The sequence below is a fragment of the Thamnophis sirtalis genome, unplaced genomic scaffold (genome assembly GCF_051295495.1).
Source record: "Thamnophis sirtalis isolate CommonGarterSnake01/CBP01778 unplaced genomic scaffold, rThaSir2_p1.2 scaffold_11, whole genome shotgun sequence".
NCBI lineage: Eukaryota > Metazoa > Chordata > Lepidosauria > Squamata > Natricidae > Thamnophis > Thamnophis sirtalis.
The window spans coordinates 2,547,197-2,573,933 of record NW_028261391.1 but is presented as its reverse complement, the minus strand read 5'-3'; the positions used below and the strand labels follow the sequence as shown (position 1 = coordinate 2,573,933).

The window sequence follows — 26,737 nt, the reverse complement described above, 5'->3', positions numbered from 1 at the left end:
GGTAACATCATCAGTGGTGGAAGGGAGTGGGGTTTGTGGAGAGGAGGAGATGGAGGAGGAAGTGGAGGAGGAAGAGGAGAAAGGATGAGGACTGTGGCATTCTCAGTACTCTCTAAGTTTGGTTGTTTTCTTGCAGACATTTCATGGCCCAACTAGCGAATATTATCAGTGCTAAAAGACATAGGGGTTTGTGGAGAAGAGGAGGAGGAGGTAGAAGGACTTTGGGGTCCTTGGTGCTCTCTGAGCTTGGTGGGGTTTTTTGGTAGACATTTCATGACCCAACTAGGTAACATCATCAGTGCTGGAAGGGAGTTTGCAGGAGTTAAGGGAATCTGCCTTCCCTCTGGACTTCGCTTTTCAGAAGGTCGCAAAAAGGGAATCCCTTGACCCCGGGACGTTGCAACCGTCATAAATATGAGCCAGTTGCCAAGCGTCTTGAATTTTGATCTTGGGACTAAGGGGATGCTGCAACTCCTCATAAGTGTGACGAACGGCCACAGGTCACTTTTTCAGCGCTCTAACTTCAAATGGCCACTAAGCGAATCGTTGTACGTCAAGGACTACAAGTCCTAGCTGTGAATATAAAGGGAGAATCCCCCCCCCCAATCCACTCATCATTCAGACTTCTAAGCAGGTTCTCGCGCTCATTCTGGAAAATTCCATGCTCCCAATTAAAAAAAAAAACCTCGTAATTTACGAGTCCTCATCAAGAATAACTCTGGAATTCCCGCAGGGGTACGAAGACTCCCGTAAACACCGTTTTTAAAATAACTTGTGAGATCCTTCCGATATCGACAGGATGCCATGACGTCTGTCGCCACATCCCGTTCCCGAGGTGCATAGGTTATCATCCATGCTCCTTTTCATTGGCTGGTGCCCCGATGCCCTTCGTTGAGTCATCGGGGCCAAGAATGGGTGGCAGGTGATGTAGAGAGCCCTCGGGGGATTCATGGTCTGGGACCTCATCAGCAGATTTAATGGACTGGAGCAGAATTAGCATTTTTATGTCCCGGAGGGAGCATCGCTCTGAGCCATTTCAAAGGAGGTTTGAGTGGGTGGCTCACTTAAGCAGACCAGGTGACTTCTTCGAGAACTAGGCCATTGAGAAGGCTCTGGGAACAGGGAGCCCCCAACTTATGACGGCGATTGGGGGGGAATCAGAATTTCCACTGTTCGAATTTCCACACACAGATGTGTGAAACCTGAATTGTTTTTATTAGATATCGTATCAGAAAAACTGGACCAGAAAAGCATGTCTTTAATATTGCATGTCTTAACAGCAGCAAAGAATAGAGACGAGAAGAGAAGAGAAGAGAAGAGAAGAGAAGAGAAGAGAAGAGAAGAGAAGAGAAGAGAGAATGGAATGGACGGGAAGGGAAGGGAAGGCAAAAGAAGAGAAGAGAGAATGGAAGAAGAGAAAAGAGGAGAGGAGCAGAAGAGAAGAGAAGAGAGAATGGAATAAAATGGATGGGAAGAGAAAGGAAGGGAAGAGAAGAGAAGAGAGAATGGAATGGAAGAAGAGAAGAGGAGAAGAGAGAATGGAAGGGAGGGGAAGAGAAAAGAAGTGGAGAGGAGAGAATGGAAAGGAAGAGAAGGGAATGAAAGAGAAGAGAAGAGAGAATGGAATGGAGTGGAAGGGAAGGGAAGAGAAGAGTTGGAAGGGACCTTGGAGGTCTTCTAGTCCAACCCCCTGCCTAGGCAAAAAACCCTACAGCACTTCAGACAAATGGTTATCCAACATCTTCTTAAAAACTTCCAGTGTTGAAGCGTTCACAACTTCGGGAGGCAAGTTGTTCCACTGATTAATTGTTCTATTTCTGCACAATACTGGAAATATGAAGACATGCCACAAGATGAAGGGATAATCAAGAAGATACTAGATTGTGCAGAAATGGATAGATTGACATTGAAAATTAAGCAGAAAGAGGATGTAGAATATTATCAAACATGGAATTCCTTTTACCAATGGTTGAAAAAATGGGGTGGAGATTAAGAATGTAATCGGTTAATTGTAATTGTTAAGCAAATGAAATACCCAGACCACACGATGTTTATAAAGCACTAAGAAATGTATTTAACGGAAAATCAATTTTTGTGAAAAAGAATTTCCACTGCTAAGCAAGATGGAGGTTAAAGGGCCGATCTTATAACCTTTCGGTTTCAGCAAATCATGACTGTCAATAAGTGGATCACAGGGTCGTTAAGTGAATCTGGATCCCCCATTGGCATGACCTATTGGCCATTTTGTCTGGAATTGTACATCTAGTCCTCGACTTACAACAGTTCATTCAGTGACCATTTGAAATTACAATAATAAAAGCGCCTTACGACCATTTTTCACACTTAACGACCATCACAGCATCCTCGTGGTCATACAATCAAAATCCAGATTCTTAGCAACTGTCTCATATTTACGATGGCTGCAGTGTGTCCCAGAATCACATGATTCCCCTGTTGCAAACTTCTGGATGAGCAAAGTCAACGGGGGAAGCCAGATTCACTTAACAGCCGTGTCACTCACTTAACAATGGCAATGCTTCGCTTAACAACGGTGGCAAGAAAAGGGGCAAAACTGGGGCAAAACCCCCTTAAGAAAATAAATTCTGCTGCACTAGGGACCTTCTACCATATGTGATGGGAGTGCCCGAAAGCTAGGGATTTTTGGCACCCGTTGAGAAAGTATTTGGAAGAGATGCTAAACTAAAGGATGGAGTTGAGGCCAGAATTATTTCTACTAAGGGATCACAAAAGGAAAACATGACAAAGGTGGAATATATTTAATGCTGCATATTTTAACGGCGGCAAGGCTGGTTCTTGCACAAAAATGGAAAAATAAGGAGGCTCCCTCGGAACAAGAAATAATAAATAAGATACTGACCTGTGCAGAGATGGACAGACTGACTCTTAAGAGCTCAAAGACACGGGAGAGACGGAATATCACGGAATCTGGGACAAATGGTACCGATGGTTAGAAAAGGCCAGGACAGAGAAACACAGACAAGTTAAGAATTGGAAAATATGGTATTAAGAAGGTGTGATAGGAAGGAATCGGATATGTATTTGAATAGTTAGTAGTTGTATAAAAGAAAGGATCAACTGACTGACTACGTACAGCTATGTAATGGATATAAAAGGTAATTGTTGCAAGATCTAATCACTATATGGAAATGTTTCTGCCAGAAATGTCGCACGATCTCCGATGTTTTTAATGCTTATCTAATAAAAAAACTTTTAATAAAAAAACAAAATAAATTCTGGACTCAGTTGTGGTGGTACATTGAGGACTCCCTGTATAGGATTTCCTGCTTGAGCAAAGGGTTGGACTAGAAGACCTCCAAGATCCCTTCCAATTCTGTTATTCAATTATTTTGGTTAGTTGGAATGCACCTTTGTTTAACCTTAGCCCTTCCCAGCCCTCCGGTTGTAACTAGAGAATTGGAGGAAGGGGGGGCGTGGCTATGGGCACAGCCCCCTTCCCACCACTTATAAGGACTCACAGGTCCCATAGGACAGTCTACTTGGTCCTATTGAAGGATTTCAGCCACCCTCTGGTCTTCTCCAGCAAAGTCAACCCAGCCGGTCCATGGGAAGCCCGAAGGAGCTGCTGCGGGGGTCTCTAGTCGGATTCTGGGCATGGATTTTGTGCGGTGAGTTGGCATCAGCACCGTTCACAGATGGAGGTGGGCATGTTCAGCTCCGGGGGCAGTGGTGGGTTTCAAACTTTTTTGGAACCTCTTCTGTGGGTGTGGCCTGCTTTCCGGGTCCACTAGTGGAACCTCCGGTAGATTTGACGAACCGGTTCTATTGAACCGGTGCGAACCGATTCTATCGAACCGGTGCGAACCGATAGGAATCCACCTCTGCCCGGGGGCAGGGGGGTAATTAAAGATGCAGGAAGGAAGGGTTGGAGGGTGGATAGTAGACAAGGAGAACTTTGCTAATCCGAGTAGCGGAAAGCTGTAACATATAGTTGGAAGGCTCCGTGGAGTTTTCAATCAGACTAGAGCTGGAAGGGACCTTGGAGGTCTTCTAGTCCAACCCCTTGCTCAAGCAAGAGAGACTCTCTACCATTTCAGACAGGTGGCTGTCCAATCTCTTCTTAACTTACACCTCCAGTGATGGTGCACCCACAATTTCTGGTGGCAAGCAGTTCCGCTGGTTACCGAAATTGTCCTACACGGTCAGGAAATTTCTCCTTAATTGCAGGTCGCTTCTCTCCTTGAATAGTTTCCATCCATTGCTTCTTGCCTTGGTTTCTGGTGCTTTGGAAAATAGGTTGACCCCCCCCCTCTTCTTTGGGGGAGCCCCTCAACTACTGGAAGACTGTTATCACGTCCCGCCTGATCTTCCTTTTCTCTAGACTGGCTAAACAGAAATCCTGCAGCCGTCCTTCGTATATTTTAGTCTCCAAGACTTTGATCCTTTTAGTTGCTCTTCTCTGCACTTCTTCCAAAGTCTAAAAATCTTTTTGGAAGAGCGGTGACCAAACCTGGATGGAGTATTCCAGGTGTGGCCTTACTAAAGGCTTAATAAAGCGGTACTAATCCTTCAGGTGATTTTGATTCTATGCCTCTCTTTATACAACCCAGGATGGTGTTTGCTTTTTTGACTGCTGCCACCTATGTATATATAGTTGCAAATGAATATATATATATATATATGTATGTATGTATGTATGTATGTATGTATGTATGTATGTATGTTTTATTTGTGCTGATAAATAAATAAAGGGAGACTAGTATAGATCTATTTCAAGCTATTTAGCTCTCATCAGCTAGCCATACCCTTACTGGGATTCGAACCTGTGCTGTATTGGATCTTAGGCAAACGTCTTAGCCATTAAGCCACAGGTCTCCTCCTTATCAGCTGAAGCCAGGGAAGAAGGTATATATTTAGTGTCACAACCCCTGGTAAGCCCCAATTGTGGGAGGAAGCTAACTGCTTCCATCATCTGTCAATCGGCTCATCACAAGAGTCCATCACGACAGAAACCCAATATTTTTACTGTTGCCTTTGTTATATTTGTGTTTTATTTGTGCTGATAAATAAATAAAGGGAGACTAGTATAGATCTATTTCAAGCTATTTAGCTCTCATCAGCTGAAATAGATCTATACTAGTCTCCCTTTATTTATTTATCAGCACAAATAAAACACAAATATAACAAAGGCAACAGTAAAAATATTGGGTTTCTGTCGTGATGGACTCTTGTGACGAGCCGATTGACAGATGATGGAAGCAGTTAGCTTCCTCCCATAATTGGGGCTTACCAGGGGTTGTGACACTAAATATATATATATTTGCAAATGAATATATATATATATAGTTGTAAATTAATATATATAGTTGTGTGTGTAATAAAATATTTCCTATTACGGGTTCTGCTTTGGCATCTACTAGATTTCTCAGGGCCACTGTAAAAAAATTAGTTCTTCCAAAGTTTTATTTGGCTTGGATCCCCAGAATTTCCTCCTCAGGGTAAAACTGGAGCGCCAGGTATGTGCGTGGGTGTTATTGGGAGGCAGGAATCAGACCTGAGCAATGATTACCGAAGGAGATTTTATCTCGGAAGGAGATTTATTGATGGGAAATGCATGAAGGAGTTTGTACTCTCCGTGGGGGACTAGGCTGAAGTCGCCCTACCTAGAGATGAAAAGGGCACTTGAGCAATCAATCAGAATAGAGCTGGAAGGTACCTTGGAGGTCTTCTAGTCTGACCCCCTGCTCAAGCAGGAGACCCTGTACCATTTTAGACAAAAAGTTGTCCAACGTCTTCTTAAAAACCTCCAGTGATGGAGCACCCACAACTTCTGGTGGCAAGCAGTTCCAGTGATTAATTGTCCTCACTGTTAAGAAATTTCTGCTTCGTCTAAGTTGCTTCTCTCCTTGATTAGTTTCCACCCATTGCTTCTTGTTCTGCCCTCAGGTGCCTTGGAGAATAGTTGGACTGCCTCTTCTTTGGGGCAACCCCTGAGATATTGGAAGGCTGCTATCATGTCTCCCCTAGTCCTTCTTTTCATTATTCTAGGCATACCCAATTCTGTCCTATCTGAGCTTGGTTGTTTTCTTGCAAACATTTCACAACTCAACTAGGTAATATCATCAGTGCTAGAAGGGAGTAGGATTTCTTCTGTTTATATATAGTGGCTTGCTCTGTTTATCTCCCTTTTGTGAACGGAACAGTTGCAGGAACTGGGGATGTCTAGTTTAATGAAAAGAAGGACCAGGGGAGACATGATAGCATCTTCCAATCTCTCAGGGGTTGCCCCAAAGAAGAGGGAGTCAAGCTATTCTCCAAAGCACCTGAGGGCAGAACAAGAAGCAATGGGTGGAAACTAATCGAGGAGAGAAGCAACTTAGAACGGAGGAGAAATTTCCTGACAGTGAGAACAATTAATCAGTGGAACAGAAGTTGCCTCCAGAAGTTGTGAATGCCCCAACGCTGGAAGTCTTTAAGAAGATGTTGGATAGCCGTATGTCTGTAAATTGTATAGTGTAATTGTGGCGATCCTATGGTGGCCCTTAGAGCTCCCACGGGGGGGGGGGGTTGAGGGAGAGGGGGGGAAAGGGAAAGAGAGAGGTAGAAGGGGGAAAGAGAGAGAGAGGGAGGAAAAGAGAAATGATATGACCAAAGTTTTTTATTTTTTCTTGTTGCTAAATGTAATATTTCAAAAGCAGAAAAAAAATATGAATGAATATCACATTTTTCTTAGGACAATTAGCTGGATTCTGCCTTGTTTATCATTATTTTAGGTAGCAAAACCTCATTGTTTGAGCCGAGGTGGCGCAGTGGTTAGGGTGCAGTACTGCAGGCCACTTCAGCTGACTGTTATCAGCAGTTCAGCGGTTCTAATCTCACCGGCTCAAAGGTTGACTCAGCCTTCCATCCTTCCGAGGTGGGTGAAATGAGGACCCGGATTGTTGGGGACGATATGCTGACTCTGTAAACCGCTTAGTGGCCAAAGAGCAAAAAGGAAAGATGGCTGCAGGCCTGAAACACTCTTGAGACTAAACAAAGCGAGGATTTGGGGGGGATTAAAGGGGTTTTGAAAGTCAACTCATTCTTGGAGTCATAAAATATAGGGAGTCCTCACTTTACGACCGCAATGGAGCCCAACATTTTTGTGGCTATTTTGAAACATTTGTTAAGTGAACTTTGCCCCATTTCATTGCCCCAGTTGTTAAGCGAAGCACTGCAGGTGTTAAATTAGGAACACGGTTGTTAAGTGAATCTGGTTTTCCCATTGACTTTGCTTGTCGGAAGGTCGCAATAAGGGGAAATCACGTGACCCCGGGACACTGCAACCGTGGTAAATGTGAGTCAGTTCCCGTCTCATGGGGGATGCTACAACGGTCGTAAGTGTGAACAACGGTCGTAAGTCCCTTTCTTCAGGGCTGCTGAAACTTCGAGCAGTCGCTAAATGAAGTGTTGTAAGTCAAGGACTACCTGTAATTTTGAATTTCAGATGGCCGTAAGTCGAGGACGGACTGTAGTCCAACCTCTGGTAACACGTAGGTGGACTGATTAAATCATTTCTTGAGTTGACAGTCCAGCCTCTTCTTCGAAACCTCTAGAGCAGTGTTTCTCAACCTTGGCAACTTGAAGATGTCCGGACTTCAACTCCCAGAATTCCCCAGCCAGCCTTCGCTGGCTGGGGAATTCTGGGAGTTGAAGTCCGGACATCTTCAAGTTGCCAAGGTTGAGAAACACTGCTGGCTGGGGAATTCTGGGAGTTGAAGTCCGGACATCTTCAAGTTGCCACGGTTGAGAAACACTGCTGGCTGGGGAATTCTGGGAGTTGAAGTCCGGACATCTTCAAGTTGCCACGGTTGAGAAACACTGCTGGCTGGGGAATTCTGGGAGTTGAAGTCCGGACATCTTCAAGTTGCCAAGGTTGAGAAACACTGCTCTAGAGAGAGGGCTCAAGTATCAAGTCCTCATTGACTTTACATTGACTGTACATTAATCGATTTATTTCAACCAACCGATATTGTGTTTGTTGCCAAAGCGTGACCCTCGTTTTGTCCCCCCTTTGCAGGGATCGCGATGGGAGCAGCCTTTCCCACCCAAAATCCGGCCATCGACGACGACTACTCCACGCCCATTTTTCCTTCCACGGTGATCTACGACGATTATATCGGGCCCACACTGCCCACAACCACCGAGGAGGATCTGGACTTTCCAGCTGAAACTCCCTCCCCTTCCGAGACGAATGGGGAAACCCCCGAAGCTGTTGGAGAAGGAGAGATGTCAAGTTCTGGAGAACCTCCCAAGTCTGGGTTGGCGTCCAGCGATGATGATTCTGGTCCTTTGACCAGCACGCCCAAGACCTTCAGAATCCCAGAAGATCTCAAGGAAAACCCAGAAGTCCCTTCGGCGGACAAGAACGTCTTGAGTCAAGTCAACTCTTCAGACCCAACTTTGGGAAAAGAGACTCTTCAAGGAGACCCTCCCGTTGAGTCCCAGGAAGCGCCAAAGGAAACACCATCTCCAGATTTGGAAGCTGGCCACCAAGCCACCGAGCTAATCGCGGAGAGTTACTCCGGCATAACAGATGCTCCCGTGACTGTTTTTGCAACCTTGGAGGAAGACCTCTTAGCATCTCCTTCTGGAAAAGAAACTGAAATTTCCAGAGAAATTCCTCCAGGAGGAGACAATCCGTTGGAAAACATTCCCGGAGAACCAAATCTGGATGAAGAATTGAAGCCCAACCCAACTTCATGGCAAGTAACTGAAGCTGTCCCTTTAGAGGCAGAGAAGGACAGCCCAGAACCATCCATGGATGAGAGTGGGACGTTAGAAGAGCCCTCCTCAAATCCCACAGTTCTTCCTAGCATCCCAGAAGACCTGCCTGACCAAGAAACAAGAGAGAACGTAGATGATGGAGATCAACCTTCACTGTCTTCAGATGATAGTCCTGGGACGTCACAGTCTTCAACAGGGTTCCCTCCCATTTGGCCATCGCCCACCCATGAAAAATTTGGATCTCCAGGCACAAATGACTTTGATGTAGGCTCCCTTCAACCATCTCCTCCTAGTGTGGACTCTGGCTCTCCTGAAGAAAGAGGTGATACAGCTCCGATTCCATCTTCGTCTGGCCCAGAGCTTAATGATGAAAGTCCCGTCAACCTGCCCAGCGAAGAACCAGAAGACCTTGTAGATGCTGAAGTATCAAATTCCTCTTCTTCAGATAGAACAATGGATGCTCCATCTGACTCAGGGCCTCCTGGTGACACTCTCGTTAGGACTTCACAGTTGAATGCATCAGATATTCCTCGGATGGGACTTTCTGTAACTCCAGAAATGCCTTCTCAGTTGCCTGAAGATGATGAGTTGGGGTCAACCTCCACAGTGAAAGAAGAAGAAGACTTAGGAAACCCAAAGAGCAATGAAGGGACATCTTTGGTGTCACCACTTCCGGGACAAGAATCTGAAATACCTAATGAAAAAAGATCTGGAGATCTTCTCAGTGGCACAGATTCCTCCTTGAACCCTGGGGTGGAAACAGCTAATTTGGAGTTAGAAGATAGTGAGGCAACTACCACATCCAACAGTGTTCCTGAGAATGAAATAAATTCCACCTCTTCAGATTCGGCTACTGTGTCTGAAAATGAATCAGGGGCTTTGTTTGATAAGAAGGTGAGTTCTCCTCCACCTGTGGACCAGGAAGGAACTGATAAGGCTCAAGAACCACTAGCAGAAACTCAGGGATCACCCGCAGAAGCTTCAGCCCCTGCATTTACTGATGGACCATCTTCAGAGAAAGAAGGAAGTGAGGTCACGTCTAGTGGATCATCAGGAAATATTGGTTCCTCTTTGGAAACCATCCCAAGTGCTTCAGATGAGGTAGACACAGAAGCCAACAGTGAAGATGGCAGTGGGTCAGATCTCTCATCGGATACAGAGCTTTCTCCAAGTTCTGGAACGCCACCACCCATGGGAAGATCAGGGACCTTAAGTGATCAACTGTCTTCAAATCAGTCACTTGTAGAGAATGCCCTAACATCTGGTTCCTCAGAAGGAGAACCTACTTTTCCTTCAACATCTCCCGATGAAGCACTTTCTGGACCTCTAATTTCAGAACCAGACACAACAGAACTTCCGTCCAATTTGTTACCTGGTTCCCAACCTCAACTACCAAAAGAGAATGACATGGAAACGGGCTCGGGGGATGTAGAAGATTCTCCTCCTTCTTCTGTGGACAATGAAGGAGTTGCTAAGGATCAAGGGCCATCTGCAGAAGCTTCAGCTCCTGGATCTACCAATGAACCATCTTCAGAGAGAGAAGGAAGTGAAGTCTTGCCCAGCGGATCACCTGGAAATATGGGTCCTTCTTCTGAAAACAGTGACACCATCCCAAGTGTTTCCCCACAAGCCAACAGTGAAGACCGTGGTATGTCAGATCTCCCACCTTCTGAGACAGAGCTCTCTTCAAGTTCTGGAACCCCACTGTCAACTTCTTCCCAACCACCAAAAGAAGATGACGCAGAGACACACTCAGAAGTTCCAGAAGATTCTGTTTCCATCAATGGAGAAGAAACCTCCTCTGCTCCATCCATCATAAACCCTCAGTCAGATCCTGCAGAAGCTACCGAGGAATCAAACATTTCTGGAGACTTAAGTTATGGACCAACCATATCTCCTAAAGAAGAGAGAATTGGATCTACCTCGGAGCCCAAGGAAGAACCTCTTCTAGATGGCGACAATACCCAGGACAAAATCAATACACCTTCTGAGCAACAGCAAGATTCTGAAGATGCCCTGGAAACCAGTATCCCAAGCTCTGGAGATGAGCCGGCTGTGAAATCTGGAACAACTTCTCCCCTTGTAGACACTGAGACGTCAACCAAGGAACTCTCAGGAGAAACTTCTTCTGCACCTATTGATGTTATGCTTCCCAATTCGGAGAATGAAGATGGAGAACCCTCCCCACGTCTATCATCCAAAACTCTTGATTCTTCTCCAAGCAATGAAAGTAGAGATGGGGAAGATGGGACAGAGTCAGCTTCATCAGCCAAAACAGCCATTACAGTGAGCAATGATGGTCAGCCTGGAAGTGACTTTCCTGTGGGACAATCAGTAACTTCACCTGTTGGAGGAATTTTAGCTCTGGCACCTATAGAAGATGGGGAGACCTCAGTCTCAGGAGATGATGCTCAATTGTCAAAAGGAGCAGTCTCTAATTCACCTCCAGCAGCTGACAAGTCATCTCCGTTCCTTCCAGAAGATGTGGCTTCCTCTGATGGAGTAGAAGATTCTGAAGACATCACTAATACGATCAGTGAGGTATCTTCTCAAGATCCATTGGACAGAGGATCAGAGTCTAAAACACCTACCAATGAAGAGGATACTAAAGCACGTATTGATGGAGAACTCTCCCTAAATAAGGACGGGACTGAAACAGCCTTGGTGGAGTCAGCAAACAATGGAGGATCTCAGCTACCTCCTGATGGGGACCAACCATCTACAACCACTGGAGCTTCTGAGATATCAGAAGGTCCCTCTAGTGTAAATGGGAAGGAAGGATCTTTGATCCCATCAGCTGCAGAGTCACCTTCAAAAGAAGTAGAAAATGCCAACTCAGAATTCGGGACTCACCCAGAATCTCAACCATCTCTAGAAGTTTCACCAACAACAGAGGTTCAAGATTCTAAGAGCGAACAAGCAGTAGAAGAAGACACTTCCAACAATGGGGAGAAATTGTCTTTGACCTCGTCAGCCACAGCGTCACAATCTCCAGGAATATCAGATGATGAGGTGGACGTTTCTGGAGATACAGGTAATGGGGAATCTTCTCCCCATGAAGAGTTGGAAACGACTGGCTCGGGGTCAACAAATAATGGAGGAGCTCAGCCATCTGTGGTGGCTGGTGGAGCCACTGAAACATCTGATGTGTCTGACAAAGTGGAACCATTAGAAAGCTCTTCTTCTGCCAATGAGGGAGAGACTTCTTTAGGCTCATCGGCTGGAGAATCATCAACAGGCCCAGAAGATCAAGAGGTCTCTGGAAAACCTAGCGATGGAGATGGGATGGAAGCAGTCAACTCAGAACCAGCAACTAACGCAGAACCTCAATCATCTCCAAATGATGGACCCGGAGGAGCTTCAGCTTCTAAAGAGGCTGGAGTAGCAGAAGTCTCGGGAACGAGTGAAGATTCTTTCCCTGCATCTGCTCCAGAATCACAAGCCATCTCTTCTTCCAATGAAGGAGAAACTAGCAAGACAGCCACAAATGCAGGGTCTCAACTATCTCTAGGTGGAGAATCAGCAGCAGGGACTCCACCTCTGGATGGTGCAGAGATATCAGGAGCATCTTCCAGTGTGCCCGGGGAAAAAGGATCTCTATCTCCATCCACCCCAGAGTCACCAGGAGATCCAACTTCCACCAAAGAGCTGGGAACTGCCAGCAGAAAGTCAACATCTGATGAAGCATCTCAACTATCAGCAGATGGAACATCACCAGAAGATTCCCTTCCTTCTGAGGGAGCAGAAGAACCAACGGAAAGTCCACCTCCCTCAACCCCAGAAGAAAAAGATGAAGCTGTCAATTCACTTTTGGCAGTTCACAAGGGAATAGTCACAGCTTCTTCTGCGGATGGAGTGCAACCTTCTCTTTTGGGTGCAAAAGGAAGTCTAGCAAAGATATCAAAGTTGGTTTCTGGGAAACCAGGACCTCAAGAAAAAGCAAATACCCTTCTGTTGTCCTCCAAGCTTGAAGTCCTAGCAAATACATCAAAGTTGGTATCTGGGAAACTAGGACTTCAAACCAAACCAGGTGCCCCTCAACTGTCCTCCAAGCCTGAAGTCCCAGCAAAAGCATCAAAGTTGACTTCTGGAAAACCAGGACTTGAAGGTAAAGTAGGTGCCCCTCAACTGTCCTCCAAGACTGAAGTCCCAGTGGAGACACCTCAACTGTCTTCTGCAAAACCAGAACTTCAAGGTGAAGCAGATGCCCCTCAACTGTCCTCCAAGACTGAACTCCCAGTGGAGACACCTCAACTGTCTTCTGCAAAACCAGGACTTCAAGGTGAAGCAGATGCCCCTCAACTGTCCTCCAAGACTGAAGTCCCAGTCGAGACACCTCAACTGTCTTCTGGAAAACCAGAACTTCAAGGTGAAGCAGATGCCCCTCAACTGAACTCCAAGACTGAACTCCCAGTGGAGACACCTCAACTGTCTTCTGGAAAACCAGGACTTCAAGGTGAAGCAGATGCCCCTCAACTGTCCTCCAAGACTGAAGTCCCAGTGGAGACACCTCAACTGTCTTCTGCAAAACCAGAACTTCAAGGTGAAGCAGATGCCCCTCAACTGTCCTCCAAGCCTGAAGTCCCAGTGGAGACACCTCAACTGTCTTCTGCAAAACCAGGACTTCAAGGTGAAGCAGATGCCCCTCAACTGAACTCCAAGACTGAAGTCCCAGTGGAGACACCTCAACTGTCTTCTGCAAAACCAGGACTTCAAGGTGAAGCAGATGCCCCTCAACTGAACTCCAAGGCTGAAGTCCCAGTGGAGACACCTCAACTGTCTTCTGCAAAACCAGGACTTCAAGGTGAAGCAGATGCCTCTCAACTGTCCTCCAAGACTGAACTCCCAGTGGAGACACCTCAACTGTCTTCTGGAAAACCAGGACTTCAAGGTGAAGCAGATGCCTCTCAACTGTCCTCCAAGACTGAAGTCCCAGTGGAGACACCTCAACTGTCTTCTGCAAAACCAGGACTTCAAGGTGAAGCAGATGCCCCTCAACTGAACTCCAAGACTGAAGTCCCAGTGGAGACACCTCAACTGTCTTCTGCAAAACCAGGACTTCAAGGTGAAGCAGATGCCCCTCAACTGAACTCCAAGACTGAAGTCCCAGTGGAGACACCTCAACTGTCTTCTGCAAAACCAGGACTTCAAGGTGAAGCAGATGCTCCTCAACTGTCCTCCAAGACTGAAGTCCCAGTGGAGACACCTCAACTGTCTTCTGCAAAACCAGAACTTCAAGGTGAAGCAGATGCCCCTCAACTGTCCTCCAAGACTGAAGTCCCAGTGGAGACACCTCAACTGTCTTCTGGAAAACCAGGACTTCAAACCAAACCAGGTGCCCCTCAACTGTCCTCCAAGCCTGAAGTCCCAGCAAAGGCACCAAAGTTGGCTTCTGGAAAACCAGGACTTCAACTCAAAGCAGATACCGGTCTCCAGACCTTCAACTCTGATGTCCTAGCCAACTCGGTGCACACCTTTCCCGGGAAGGCGGGTCCCGCATCTTCAGAAAGCACTTCTTCTTCCCATGAGAAGGACAAGGACTCTTCAAGTGACTCTTCCGAGAAGTCAGAAGAGCACCAGACTTTCATGAAAGGTAAGGTTGCTCTTGATTTAAGCAATGCCAAACGAGGCAGGAATAAACCAGGTGTTCATCTTGCCTTAACCGGAGTGGGCCTATTAGCCGCCAAGTCCTCAGAACCCACCGGCAAAGAAGCGAAGAAGAGATCCGATTCGAAGAAGTCCAAGGACAAGAAAACCAAGCCAGATGAAAAATCCGCCATCATTCATGGTGCACCCTCAGGTGGGTTGGTGAGAAATCACGACTTCTCCGTCCGGTAGACGGACGGTCTTCCTACTAACAGGATTAACAGCCGGGGTGAGCAACGATGGTCCCTTTGCGGCCTGTGGACTTCAACTCCCAGAATTCCTGAGCCAGCATGGAATTCTGGGAATTGAAGTCCGCGGGTTGTAAAGGGTCCATAGTTTGGGTTCATCCCTGGGATGTATAAAGGGGGGGGGGGCTTGAATCACATGGTGGCCACCATCTTGAATTTTGACCGCCTCTGGGGACAGATTGCATCCAATCACATTTTAGCAGCAATAGCAGGCAGTCCTCGACTTACAAAACATTCATTTAGTGACTGCTCAAAGGGATAACGGCGTTGAAAAAAGTGAGCGATAACTCATCCTCGCACTTATGACTATGGCAGCAGCATCCCATGGTCACATGATCAAAATTTGGATGCTTGGCACGTGGCCGCCATTTGCGGCCTTCCCGGGCAGCTTCTGACAAGCAAAATCAGTGGTGGGGGGAGCTGGATTCATTTAACGACCATGTGGTTCACTTAACAACTGCAGTGATTTGCTTAGCAACCATGGCCAAAAAGCTCATAAAACCAGGCATTCACTTAACCTGCCTTATTTAGCAACAGAAATTCTGGTCATACGTGGTCGTAAGTCGAGGACTATCGGATGTTCATTAGAAACCCTGATTTTCAAGATGCTATATCATTTAATAAGCTCTCGCTGATGTGCAAATCAGCATAAGATGTCCTGATCTCACTTTTATTCTTCTTACGGCCATTTTACCGTCCTTTTGTCCAAAAATGGTGGACACAAAAAATGTTAAATATGATTGAACGTGATAATGATTATAATAACAACCAGCTTCTATGCCTTAATATCCATAATTCTCAGTATTCCTGGTTTAAATTTAAGCCCTGATCCACCCGAGACTGAAAGTCAAAAACAGCTGAATAAAAACCAAACCAAAATGACCTCAATGGTTGTCTCTTGTTGTACAGACGAAGCCGTGTCCTTGTACCCCTACGGTGCCAGCGTGAATGACAAGCAGTATGTCGAAAGGAAAGTGGATTTTAACTCGCCCCTCTTCAAGCCCGAGATTGGCATCCCACTGGGAAAATCCCTACGCAACTCCCTTTACGTAAGTAATTAGTGATTTGTGATTCACTCTGTGTGTGTGTGTGTGTGTGTGTGTGTGTACGTGTGTCAGGTATGAGGAATCAGGTGCACATGTTAAGTTTCATTTTAGCTGATCTACACACACACAAGAATCTGGCCAACTAACAGTCAGGGCTAAATTGGTGCTCGAGAAGAATGAACGGAATTCAAGAAAGGGCTGAACTTAAACCATTTGTGGGAATGTAACAATTCTAGGCTGATTCCTCTCTTGACTCCCACCCCAGGCTCTGCCTCTCCTTCTCCTACACGGGAACTCCTAGCTCTCCCACAACTCTTGTTATTCTGTGATTCTTCCCTTATTCTGTTGGCAAAGGGGAATCCTCCCCTTGCTAGGGCCAAGCAGCAATAGCAATAGCAATAGCAGTAGACTTATATACCGCTTCATAGGCCTTTCAGGCCTCTCTAAGCGGTTTACAGAGAGTCAGCATATTGCCCCCAACAATCTGGGTCCTCATTTTACCCACCTCGGAAGGATGGAAGGCTGAGTCAACCCTGAGCCGGTGAGATTTGAACCGCTGACCTGCTGATCTAGCAGTAGCCTGCAGTGCTGCATTTAACCACTGCGCCACCTTGGCTCTTGTGTGACAGGGTCACGTTGGTGGGGTCTTTGGAGGAACCAGTGATAAAATATGCATCGGATACGGAGCCTCCAACAACTGCACCTTTGTGAATGCAACAGTCAGATAGCAATAGTACTTACCGTATTTTTCAGAGTATAAGACGCACCTTTTCCCTACTAAAAGAGGGTGAAAACTTGGGTGCGTCTTATACACCGAATGTAGCCCCATCCACCCACCGTCCCCCACTCTTTGGCGTCTGCCTCCCAGCAATTTACCTCCTTGCAACAAATGGGGAAAATGGGGCTTGCGGAGGCTGAAATAGGCTATGGCAGTCCCTGCAGCCTGAAACAGCTGATCGTCGGGAGGACCAAGCTGAAACTGAAAGTGAAAGTGAAACTTGCTGTTTGCTGGAAGGAGGCAAATTGCTGGGAGGCAGAGACAGATTTTTTTCCCTTGTGCTAATCAGGCTGTTTGCTGTTTGCTGCAAGGAGGCAAGTCAATAACTATAAATGCCTATAGCATGTTCAAATTATTAGATTTATTTTGTAAAGGCTGCTTTATTATTGTTCTAGACAACTTAACAAAATGAAGAAGCTTTTTAAAACAAATGCTTGATCTGAAGAGGCTCAATGCTATTGTATCTTTTAAATAGCAGGGAATAACATATACTTCCAGAAAGCCACATCAATTTTAACAGCATCTGTACAAGCATAGCCTGAAATGTAACACCACAAACAGTGTATATCGTCTGTGCTGTTTGCTGCAAAGAGACAAATTGCTGGGAGGCAGAATCAGATCCCCCCCCTTGTTTTCCTCCCCAAAAGCTAGGTGTGTCTTATACTTCGGAGCATCTTATACTCTGAAAAATATGGTAGATTTATATACAGCTTCACCGTGCTTCACAACCGTCTCTAAGGAGTTTACAGAGTCAGCCTCTTGCTCCCAAACAATCTGGTCCTCGTTTTAACTACCTTGGAAGACTGGAAGGATGAGTCAATCTTGAGCCGTTCAGGACTGAACTCCTTGCTGTGGGCAGAATTAGCCTGCAATGATTCATCCTAACCACTACATCATCACGGAAGGAAGGAAGGAAGGAAGGAAGGAAGGAAGGAAGGAAGGAAGGAAGGAAGGAAGGAAGGAAGGAAGGAAGGAAGCTTTACAGTTCTGTTCTAAGTGGTTTACAGAGTCAGCCTCTTGTCCTCAACAATCTGGGTCTTCCTTTTACTGATGTCAGAAGGACGGAAGCCTGATTCAATCTTGAGCCCATCAGGATCGAACTCCTGGCTGTGGAAGGAAGGAAGGAAGGAAGGAAGGAAGGAAGGAAGGAAGGAAGGAAGGAAGGAAGGAAGGAAGGAAGGAAGGAAGGAAGGAAGGAAGACATAAGGAGGGAGGAAGGAAGGCATGCATGCAGGCAGGCAGGCAGGAAGGAAGGAAGGAAAATGGTAGGAAGGATGGATGGAGTTCCGTGGTTCGAATCCCTAGTGCCGCGTAACGGAGTGAGCTCCTGTTACTTGTCCCAGCTTCTGCCAACCTAGCAGTTCGAAAGCACATAAAAATGCAAGTAGAAAAAATAGAGACCACCTTTGGTGGGAAGGGAACAATGTTCTGTGTGCCTTCGGTGTTTAGTCATGCCGGCCACATGACCACAGAGACGTCTTTGGACAGCACTGGCTCTTCGGCTTTGAAACGGAGATGAGCATCGCCCCCTAGAGTCGAGATCGACTAGCACGTATGTTCGAGGGGAACCTTTACCTGTATAATGTAGTAGACAGCAAACTGTGGTAGCTGCCTAAGCATTTATTTTTAAAAACAGAATCTCTGAATGATGGGCTATCCCTTTTTATTTCCTTCCTTTAGTTCACGGATAATGGACAGATCGTCTTCCCAGCCTCTGACAAAGATATTTCCAGCTATCCCAACCCACCTTCCGGTGGTTTTAATGGTCGTGAGGAAGTGCCCATGGTGGCTGTGTTTTGGGACAATGCTGATTTCTCCAAAGGATCTGGCACCATCTTTTACCAGGTGAAAGTCGATGGTTTTGCGCTGCGGGCCTCTAAGAAGCAAAATTCGTCCAGTTGATGCATGAGATCAGTGTTTCTCAACCGTAGCAACTTTAAGAGGTGTGGACTTCAAGTCCCAGAATTCCCCAGCTATAGAATGGGGTTTGCTGAGAGGAGGGGGAGGAGGAAGAAGAGGAGGGGGAGAAGAGGAGGGGGGGGCTTAGTGCTCTCTCAGCTTGGCTATTTTCTTGCAGACATTTCAAGACCCAACTAGGTAACATCAGTACTGCTAGAAAGGAGTGGGGTTTGCGAGAAGGAAGAGGAGGAGGAAAACTGTGGGGTCCTTGATGCTCTCTGAGCCCTGTGGTTTTGTTGTAGACATTTTATTACCTGACTAGATGACACCATCAGCGCTAGAAGGGTTAGCATTCAATCTTCCAGCACTGATGATGCTACATCGTCCGGTTGTCAGTGTTCCAAGTATCATGTAGAATTAAATCCGAGTCCAAGGCAAAACGATCCTTAAAGTCCCAATTTAATAAAGCAGACATCTTAGCACATCTGTGTTAATCCCAATTCTGGAAATGACATCAGAATCCCACCCAGTTAAAAGTTCATGAACTTGTCCCCACACCCACAATCCATCCCATGGTCCAATCTTCTTCTTCCACGCTGGCGTCTCCACCCAGCTGCTTCCAGTCAGGTGTGAAAGTGCGGAGACAAAAGATGACCTTGGCTTCTAGTAAAGAATGACAACAATACATTCCACAATCCTACTCCTGTCTATTCCCCCCTCCCATCGACTATACTAATGAAACAGCATAATGAAATAAGAGAAAGTGTGGCAGGCCAAAATTCTATAAGGAATATAATTGCAGGCCTGACACCGGTAATGAAATGTCTGCAAGAAAATGTTGAAAGAAATGTCCTTCTGGGTTCGGCTCCAAATGGGGGAAAACACACTGGAGACATGGAGGCTGTTTGGAAAGATGGTTTAATGGTGGACAGGACCACATGGCTTGATCTCCTGAGCTGAAAAGGGAAGAGATGCTAAGAGTCCCTGGTTTTATGCCCTCTCTGGGGTCCCACTTCTGTTTCCTGTTCCCATGTAAGAAATGCATTCTGATTGGTTGCTGTCAGAGGTCATAGCTAGCTTTGTAGGTTGTGTGCTAAGTTTGGTTGAAACTTGGTGGATGATGCAATGAGGTGCAATGAGATGGGGTAGATCTTAGTTATGTAGAATAGGCTGGCTCAGGCCTTAATGTCCCATTGACAAAAGTGGGGGCTATTAAGAATGAGTCTGTTTCCTGCCTAAAATATGTTTCTCTGGCTCAGGCCTTAATGTCCCATTGACAAAATTGGGGGCTATTAAGAGTGAGTCTGTTTCCTGCCTAAAAACATGTTTCTCTGGCTCAGGCCTTAATAGCCCATTGACAAAGGTGGGGGCTATTAAGAGTGAGTCTGTTTCCTGCCTAAAAACATGTTTCTCTGGCTCAGGCCTTAATGACCCATTGACAAAAGTGGGGGCTATTAAGAGTGTGTTTCCTGCCTAAAAATATGTTTCTCTGGCTCAGGACTTAATAGCCCATTGACAAAGGTGAGGACTATTAAGAGTGAGTGTTTCCTGCCTAAAAACATGTTTCTCTGGCTCAGGCCTTAATGTCCCATTGACAAAGGTGGGGGCTATTAAAGAGTGAGTCTGTTCCCTGCCTAAAAACATGTTTCTCTGGCTCAGGCCTTAATGTCCCATTGACAAAAGTGCGGGCTATTAAGAGTGAGTCTGATTTCTGCCTAAAAACATGTTTCTCTGGCTCAGGCCTTAATGGCCCATTGACAAAGGTGGGGGCTATTAAGAGTCAGTGTTTCCTGCCTAAAACATGTTTCTCTGGCTCAGGCCTTAATGGCCCATTGACAAAGGTGATGGGGGGGGCAGAGTTTCTGCCTCTCTGAGTTTCTACTTCTCTTTTTAGGGGAAATGTTCTGCCGTTTTAATATTTCTGAAAACATTTCACTTTCTAGGAGAGGGCTGGGTTTTAACTTCCTACAAAAACAACCCAACTCAGACAGCACCTCCTCCTCCTCCTCCTCACAAACCCCCTCCCTTCCAGCCCTGATGACATCCCCTAGTCAGGTAACGAAACGTCTGCAAGAAAGGAGCCCACAGTTTCGGAGGTTCTCTGACTCTAACCCTTCTGCACTATTACCCTCAACGTCCCTTTGGTTTTTCCACTCGTGACGTGCTCTCCCTTTATGCGCAGGAATACCCTTGTGGGAATTCTGCCAAGCATCCCCTTGTCCAAGACGTGGAAGCAAAGATTCGCCGTTACGTCAACTCTTCCTACCGAGCCCGGTGGTTACTCAAAGTCACCTGGGTCAAAGTGGAACGCTACCCCGCCCAGAAGCAGACCAGCAAGGTGAGTCGATGGCAGAAGCACCGTGATATTTTTCTTTTTCTTTTTATGAGGTTAGCTGGATCTATTGTGATTCAGAGTAACAGAAAAACAAGACTTGGAGGAGACCTTGGAGGTCATTTAGTCCAACCACTTGCTCAAGCTGGAAACCCTGTAGCAAGCCTTTTGGCCACCGAGAGCCCAAACCGGAATGCACGTGTATGCACAGGCATGTGAGTGCACTGGAGCGCACTGGAGCGCATTGGAGCGCACTGGAGCACTGGAAACCCAAAGACCAGCTGACCGGCATGCGCATGCCTGTTTTTTCGGGCCGTTTTGAGGCTGTTTTGGGCCTAAAAAATGACCCCAAAACGGCCTGAAAAATGGCCAGGAAATGGCTGAAAATGGCCGGAAAACGGCCTAAAAATGATCCTGTTTTTAGCCATTTTTTCAGGTCATTTTCAGGCTGGTTTTCGGGCCATTTTTTGCTGGTTTCAGGCTGTTTTTGACCTGAAAAATGACCCCAATTTGGCTAAAATGTACCCAAACATGAAGCCAACCTGCTGGAAGTGTAAAAAAGTACAAGGGACCTATTATCACACATGGTGGACCTGCCCGGAAACACAAAAATATTGGACAAAAATTTGGAAATGGGTGCAAGAAATTACAGGAGAACAGATAAAATGCAAACCCGAAATCTTTCTCCTGGGAATAATCAAAGGGAAATATACAAAGGAAATTAAGTCCATATTAACACATCTGCTAACGACAGCTAGAATAGCATTTGCCCAATGCTGGAAACAAAATAATACCCCCCCCCCCCGTGACGAATTAGTGATAAAAAAAAACCTTTGGATTGTGCAGAGATGGACAAATTAACACTGAAATTAAAAGATAAAGAAGAGTCGGAATATTATGAAATTTGGAACGATTGGTACAAATGGCTGCAAGACAAGAATAAAACTAATTAAGCCAAAAAACAATATATATAAATATATATAGAACTGTGTATAAAGGTGTGTAAATATAGAAGTGAAATATTATATACATGTACAGGTATGATGACATAACAATGTTGATGTAATGACTGTAAGGTGTTGTAGAAGGGAAAAAATAAGAAAAAAATCTGCATAAAAAGTTAAATCTTTTTTTAAATCGGGATGTGTGATTATATAAAGGCATATTGTTATTAAGCAGACAAGCAAGAATGTAAGGGAATTAGGTTGATTGAAAAGAAAGGAATATTAATCGTAATTGAATATACGTTGTACAATGGAAGTGAGGTATTTAGTTACATTAGACGGAAAAATCTGTGGTCAATGTAATTGAGAATATGGATGTAAAAACACCTGTAACCAAACGACATGCTGTATGTAATGGATGAGAATTGTGTTTTTTAAATTTTAATTCACATTTTATCCTGCTTTACCATCTCCGATGCGGGATACGATTCCTTCTAGACGAATACCTATCAAGCCATTCTCACCACAGACGGCTACCGAACCTATGCGCTCTTCCTTTACCAAGAAGGAGGGATGCAGTGGGACTACTCAAAACTCTCAGCGCCCAACGTGCTGATCGGATACACCAGGTAAATCAGTGGTGGGATTCAACATTTTTTTTTTACTACCGGTTCTGTGGGTGTGGCTTGGTGGGCGTGGCTTGGTGGGCGTGGCAGGGGAAGGTTATTGCAAAACGTGACCCGACAAATACGCGCACGACAAAAGCGTGCCGACGAAACCGCGTCGACAAAAACCGCGACGATATAAACACGCCCACAACAACGCGCGGACAAAACCACGCCCACAAAAAGCGCGATTTCAGTTAAGGTAAGGGTTACGTTCAGGGTTAGGTTTAGGGTTAGGTTTAGGGTTAGGTTGAGGGTTAGGTTTAGGGTTAGGTTTAGGGTTAGGTTTAGAACTCGCAGTTTGTTGAAGGCACACTTTTGTCGGCGCGCTGTTGTCGGCACGCTTCTGCGCTCATTCGTCGGCGCGATTTAGAACTCGCGGTTTTCTCGCCGCGGTTTTGTCGGTCACGCTTTTGTCGAGCGCGCATTTGTCGGTGAACCATTGCAAAATCCCCATTCCTTCCCGATCACCTGGGATTCCAGAGGCAAAGGATAGATGGGGGGCGGGGCCAGCCAGAGGTGGTATTTGACGGTTCTCCAAACTACTCAACATTTCCCCTACTGATTCTCCAGAACTGGTCAGAACCGGCTGAATCCCACTTCCCTCTTTACCGATGAAGGGGAGTATTTGCAGCTCAGGGTTGAACTGTGGGGGTCCCTGCTCCTCTCTGATCTTGGTTGTTCTCTTGCAGACGTTTGATGACCCAAACTAGGTAGTATCATCAGTGCTAGAAGGGGGGTGGGGTTTGTGGAGAGGAGGAGGAAAGAGGAGGAGGAGGAGGAGGAGGAGGAGGAGGAGGAGGAGGAGGAGGAGGAGGAGGAGAACCTTCAGGGCGTAGGCGTTCTCTGAGTTTGGTTCTTGCAGACATTTTTATGACCCAACTAGGTAACGCCATTAGTGCTCAATGGGAGGGGGTTTCAGAGCAGGAGGAGGAGGAAGAAGAGGAGGAAGAAGAGGAAGAGGAGGAGGACGACGACAATGATGACAACGACTCTGGGTGCTCTCTGAGCTTGGTTGTTTTCTTGCAGATGTTTCATGACCCAACTAAGTAATTTTGTCAGTGCTAGAAGGGGGGAAGGTTTGCAGGGAGTAGAGAGGAGGAAGAAGGAGGAGGAGAAGATGATGATGAAGAAGAAGAAGAAAGGAGAAGGAGGAGAACGACTGTGGCATCCTTGGTGCTTGCTGAACTTGGTCCTTTCCTTGTAGACTTCATGACCCAACTAGGTAACATCATCAGAATCATCCTCAATGTCTTGTCTTTTCTTCTTGTCTCTATTCAGCGGCGACGGATATTTCCGAAACGATCCTTTGATGACTGGAACCCCAGCTGAGAAATACCGGCCAGATGCCTTCCAAGGATACAGCACAGGTAGGGCCAAAGGTTAGCTCGGGTAAACGGCCTTGCCCAAATCTCATCTCATCTTGGGCATAAATGTTCTTGCTTTCTACCATGGCTAGGAGGAGGGAAATCTAGGAGGCAGAAGACACGTCTAGTAAAATAAAACAGAAATAAAATAAAATTGAATTGAAATGAAATGAAATAAAATATATATAAAATAAAATATTAAGTAAAATGATAAATGATAAATTAAAATAGTAAAATAGTAAAATAGTAAAATAGTAAAATAGTAGTAAAATAGTAAAATAGTAGTAAAATAGTAAAATAGTAAAATAGTAAAATAGTAAAATAGTAAAATAGTAAAATAGTAAAATAGTAAAATAATAGTAAAATAGTAAAATAATAGTAAAATAGTAAAATAGTAAAATAGTAAAATAGTAAAATAATAATAGTAAAATAGTAAAATAGTAAAATAATAGTAAAATAGTAAAATAGTAATAAAATAATATAATAAAATACTAATAAAATACTAATAAAATACTAATAAAATGCTAAAATGCTAAAATGCTAAAATGCTAAAATGCTAAAATGCTAAAATGCTAAAAATACTAAAAAATACTAAAAAATACTGAAATACCAAAATACCAAAATACCAAAATACTAAAATATATTAAAATATACTAAAATATACTAAAATATACTAAAATATACCAAAATATACTAAAACTAAAAAATACTAAAAAATACTTAAAAATACTAAAAAATACTTAAAAATACTAAAAAATACTAAAAATACTAAAAAAATACTAAAAATACTAAAAATACTAAAAAAATACTAAAAAATACTAAAAATTACTAAAAATTACTAAAATACTAATGAAATACTAATAAAATGCTAAAATGCTAAAATAATGCTAAAATAATGCTAAAATGCTAAAAATACTAAAAATACTAAAAAATACTAAAAAATACTGAAATACCAAAATACCAAAATACTAAAATACATTAAAATATACTAAAATATACTAAAATATACTAAAATATACCAAAATATACTAAAACTAAAAAATACTAAAAATACTAAAAATACTAAAAATACTAAAAATACTAAAAAATACTAAAAAATACTAAAAATTACTAAAAATTACTAAAAATTACTAAAATACTAAAATACTAAAATATTAAATAATAAAATATAGTAAAATAATAAAAAATAACACAATAATCAGTAAAATAATAAACAGTAAAATTAATAACATCATAAGCAGTAAAATAATAAGAAATAAAATAATAAGCAATAAATTAATAAACAGTAAAATAAAGTAAAGTAAAAATTTTAAAAAGTGTCTCTGGGGACAGAAAAAGTCAGGCTCACCAAAATCACCCAGTACAGGCAGATCACAGGTTAGCCCAATATTTCTGTAAGTAAGACGTTTGTTCAGTGAGTTTCCCCATTTTACAACTTTCCTTACTACGGTTGTTAAGTGAATCTGACTTCCCCCTTGACTTTGCTTGCTAGAAAGCCTCAAAAGGGGATTCCCCCCCCCCGCCCCCGGGATGCTGCAACCGTCATAAATCCGAATCACTTGTCTAGCACCTGTAATTCTGATGACGTGACCCTGGGGTGAAGCAACGGTTGTTAAGTGTGGGGAAACGGTCGTAAGTCACTAATTTCAGTGCCGTTGTAACGTGGAATGGTCACTAAATGTTGGAGGGCTACTTGTACTTCATCTCTGGTGCCTGGAAGTGGACACGGGGACGTTCAGTGGGATTTGACCAGGACAACATGAGGGACTGGAGGGCTGAATGGATGGTTTTATATTTTCCCCTATAATTTAAAAAGAGGATTTTATCCTTTCGATCAAAATCACAGGAGCAGAGAGGAGAAACTCGGAGGAGTTAAGCTGCTTTCTCCATTTTGACACTCTCTGGGTATAGCATCTACTCACTCCTGTCCTTGTTAGTAGTTTCCTACTCTGGGACTACATGTCCCATACGTTCAGAGCAGCATGGGCACTGGCTGAGGATGATGGATCCAGCAGTCCCATGGGAAAGATGCCGAGGCGGGGAAGGTAGAACGAAACTAACCCAAGATAAATCAGAACCAATCAGAATAGAGTTGGAAGGGACTTGGGAGGTCTTCTAGTCCAGCCCTCTGCTCAAGCAGGAGACCCTAGACCATTTCAAACAGGCAGCTATCCAGTCTCTTCTTCAAACCTCCAGGGATGGAGCAACCACAACTTCTGGTGGCAAGCAGTTCCAATGGTTGATTGTCCTCACTGTTAGGTTAGGAAGTTTCTCCTTAATTCCAGGAATTAAGAAATTCCAATTCTTAATTGCTTCTCTCCTTGATTAGTTTCCACCCATTGTTTCTTGTCCTGCCTTCAGTGCTTTGGAAAATCAATTGACACCCCTCCACCCCTCCTCTTTGGGGCAGCCCCTCAAATACTGGAAGGCTGCTATCATGTAAGCTCACAGCTGCTTTCTCTCTGCGCCCCCTTTCCAGACGTGCGGGGTCTGTGGATATACAAGCTGGATAGCTGGATCCGTGTGAATTACCGACAGAGGTGCCTGGATTGGTTGGGTCACGAGAGACTCCCTTCATCCTGGAACAGGGGCCTGCCCCCTTGCCCTTGCTCTCTGAAACAGGGGATGACCGACCACCGCTACACAACCAGCCTAAAAGGTGTGTTGCGTGCATGGGGTTGTCCCCCAGAGTCTTTGCGACAACGGTGGGGTCCTTGGTGCTCTCTGAGCTCGGTGGTTTTCTTGCAGATGTTTTATGGACAAACTAGGTAACACCATCAGTGCTAGAAGGAAGGGGGTTTGTAGAGAGGAGGAGGAGGAGGAGGAGGAGGAGGAGGAGGAGGAGGAGGAGGAGGAGGAGGAGGAGGAGGAGGAGGAGGAGGAGGAAGAGAAAGAGGGGGGGGACAACTGTGGGATCCTTAGTGCTCTCTGAGCTTGGTGGTTTTCTTGCAAATGTTTTATGGACAAACTAGCTAACACCATCAGTGCTAGAAGGAAGGGGATTTGTAGAGAGGAGGAGGAGGAGGAGGAGGAGGAGGAGGAGGAGGAGGAGGAGGAGGAGGAGGAG

General features: G+C 44.8%; 1 protein-coding gene across 1 annotated transcript; it reads left to right on the top strand.

Annotated features, from left to right (window-relative positions):
- Nucleotides 1–3,534: 3,534 nt before the first annotated feature.
- Nucleotides 3,535–26,269, top strand: LOC148043425 (uncharacterized; the record flags this gene model as incomplete). Its single annotated transcript, XM_087726055.1, is given in 8 exon segments — nt 3,535–3,647; nt 8,039–14,545; nt 15,549–15,688; nt 18,144–18,308; nt 20,545–20,700; nt 22,137–22,267; nt 23,585–23,673; nt 26,150–26,269. Coding segments are annotated over 8 exon segments (7,372 nt in total), but the record flags the coding sequence as incomplete, so codon positions are not given.
- Between the last annotated feature and the right edge of the window lie 468 nt (nt 26,270–26,737).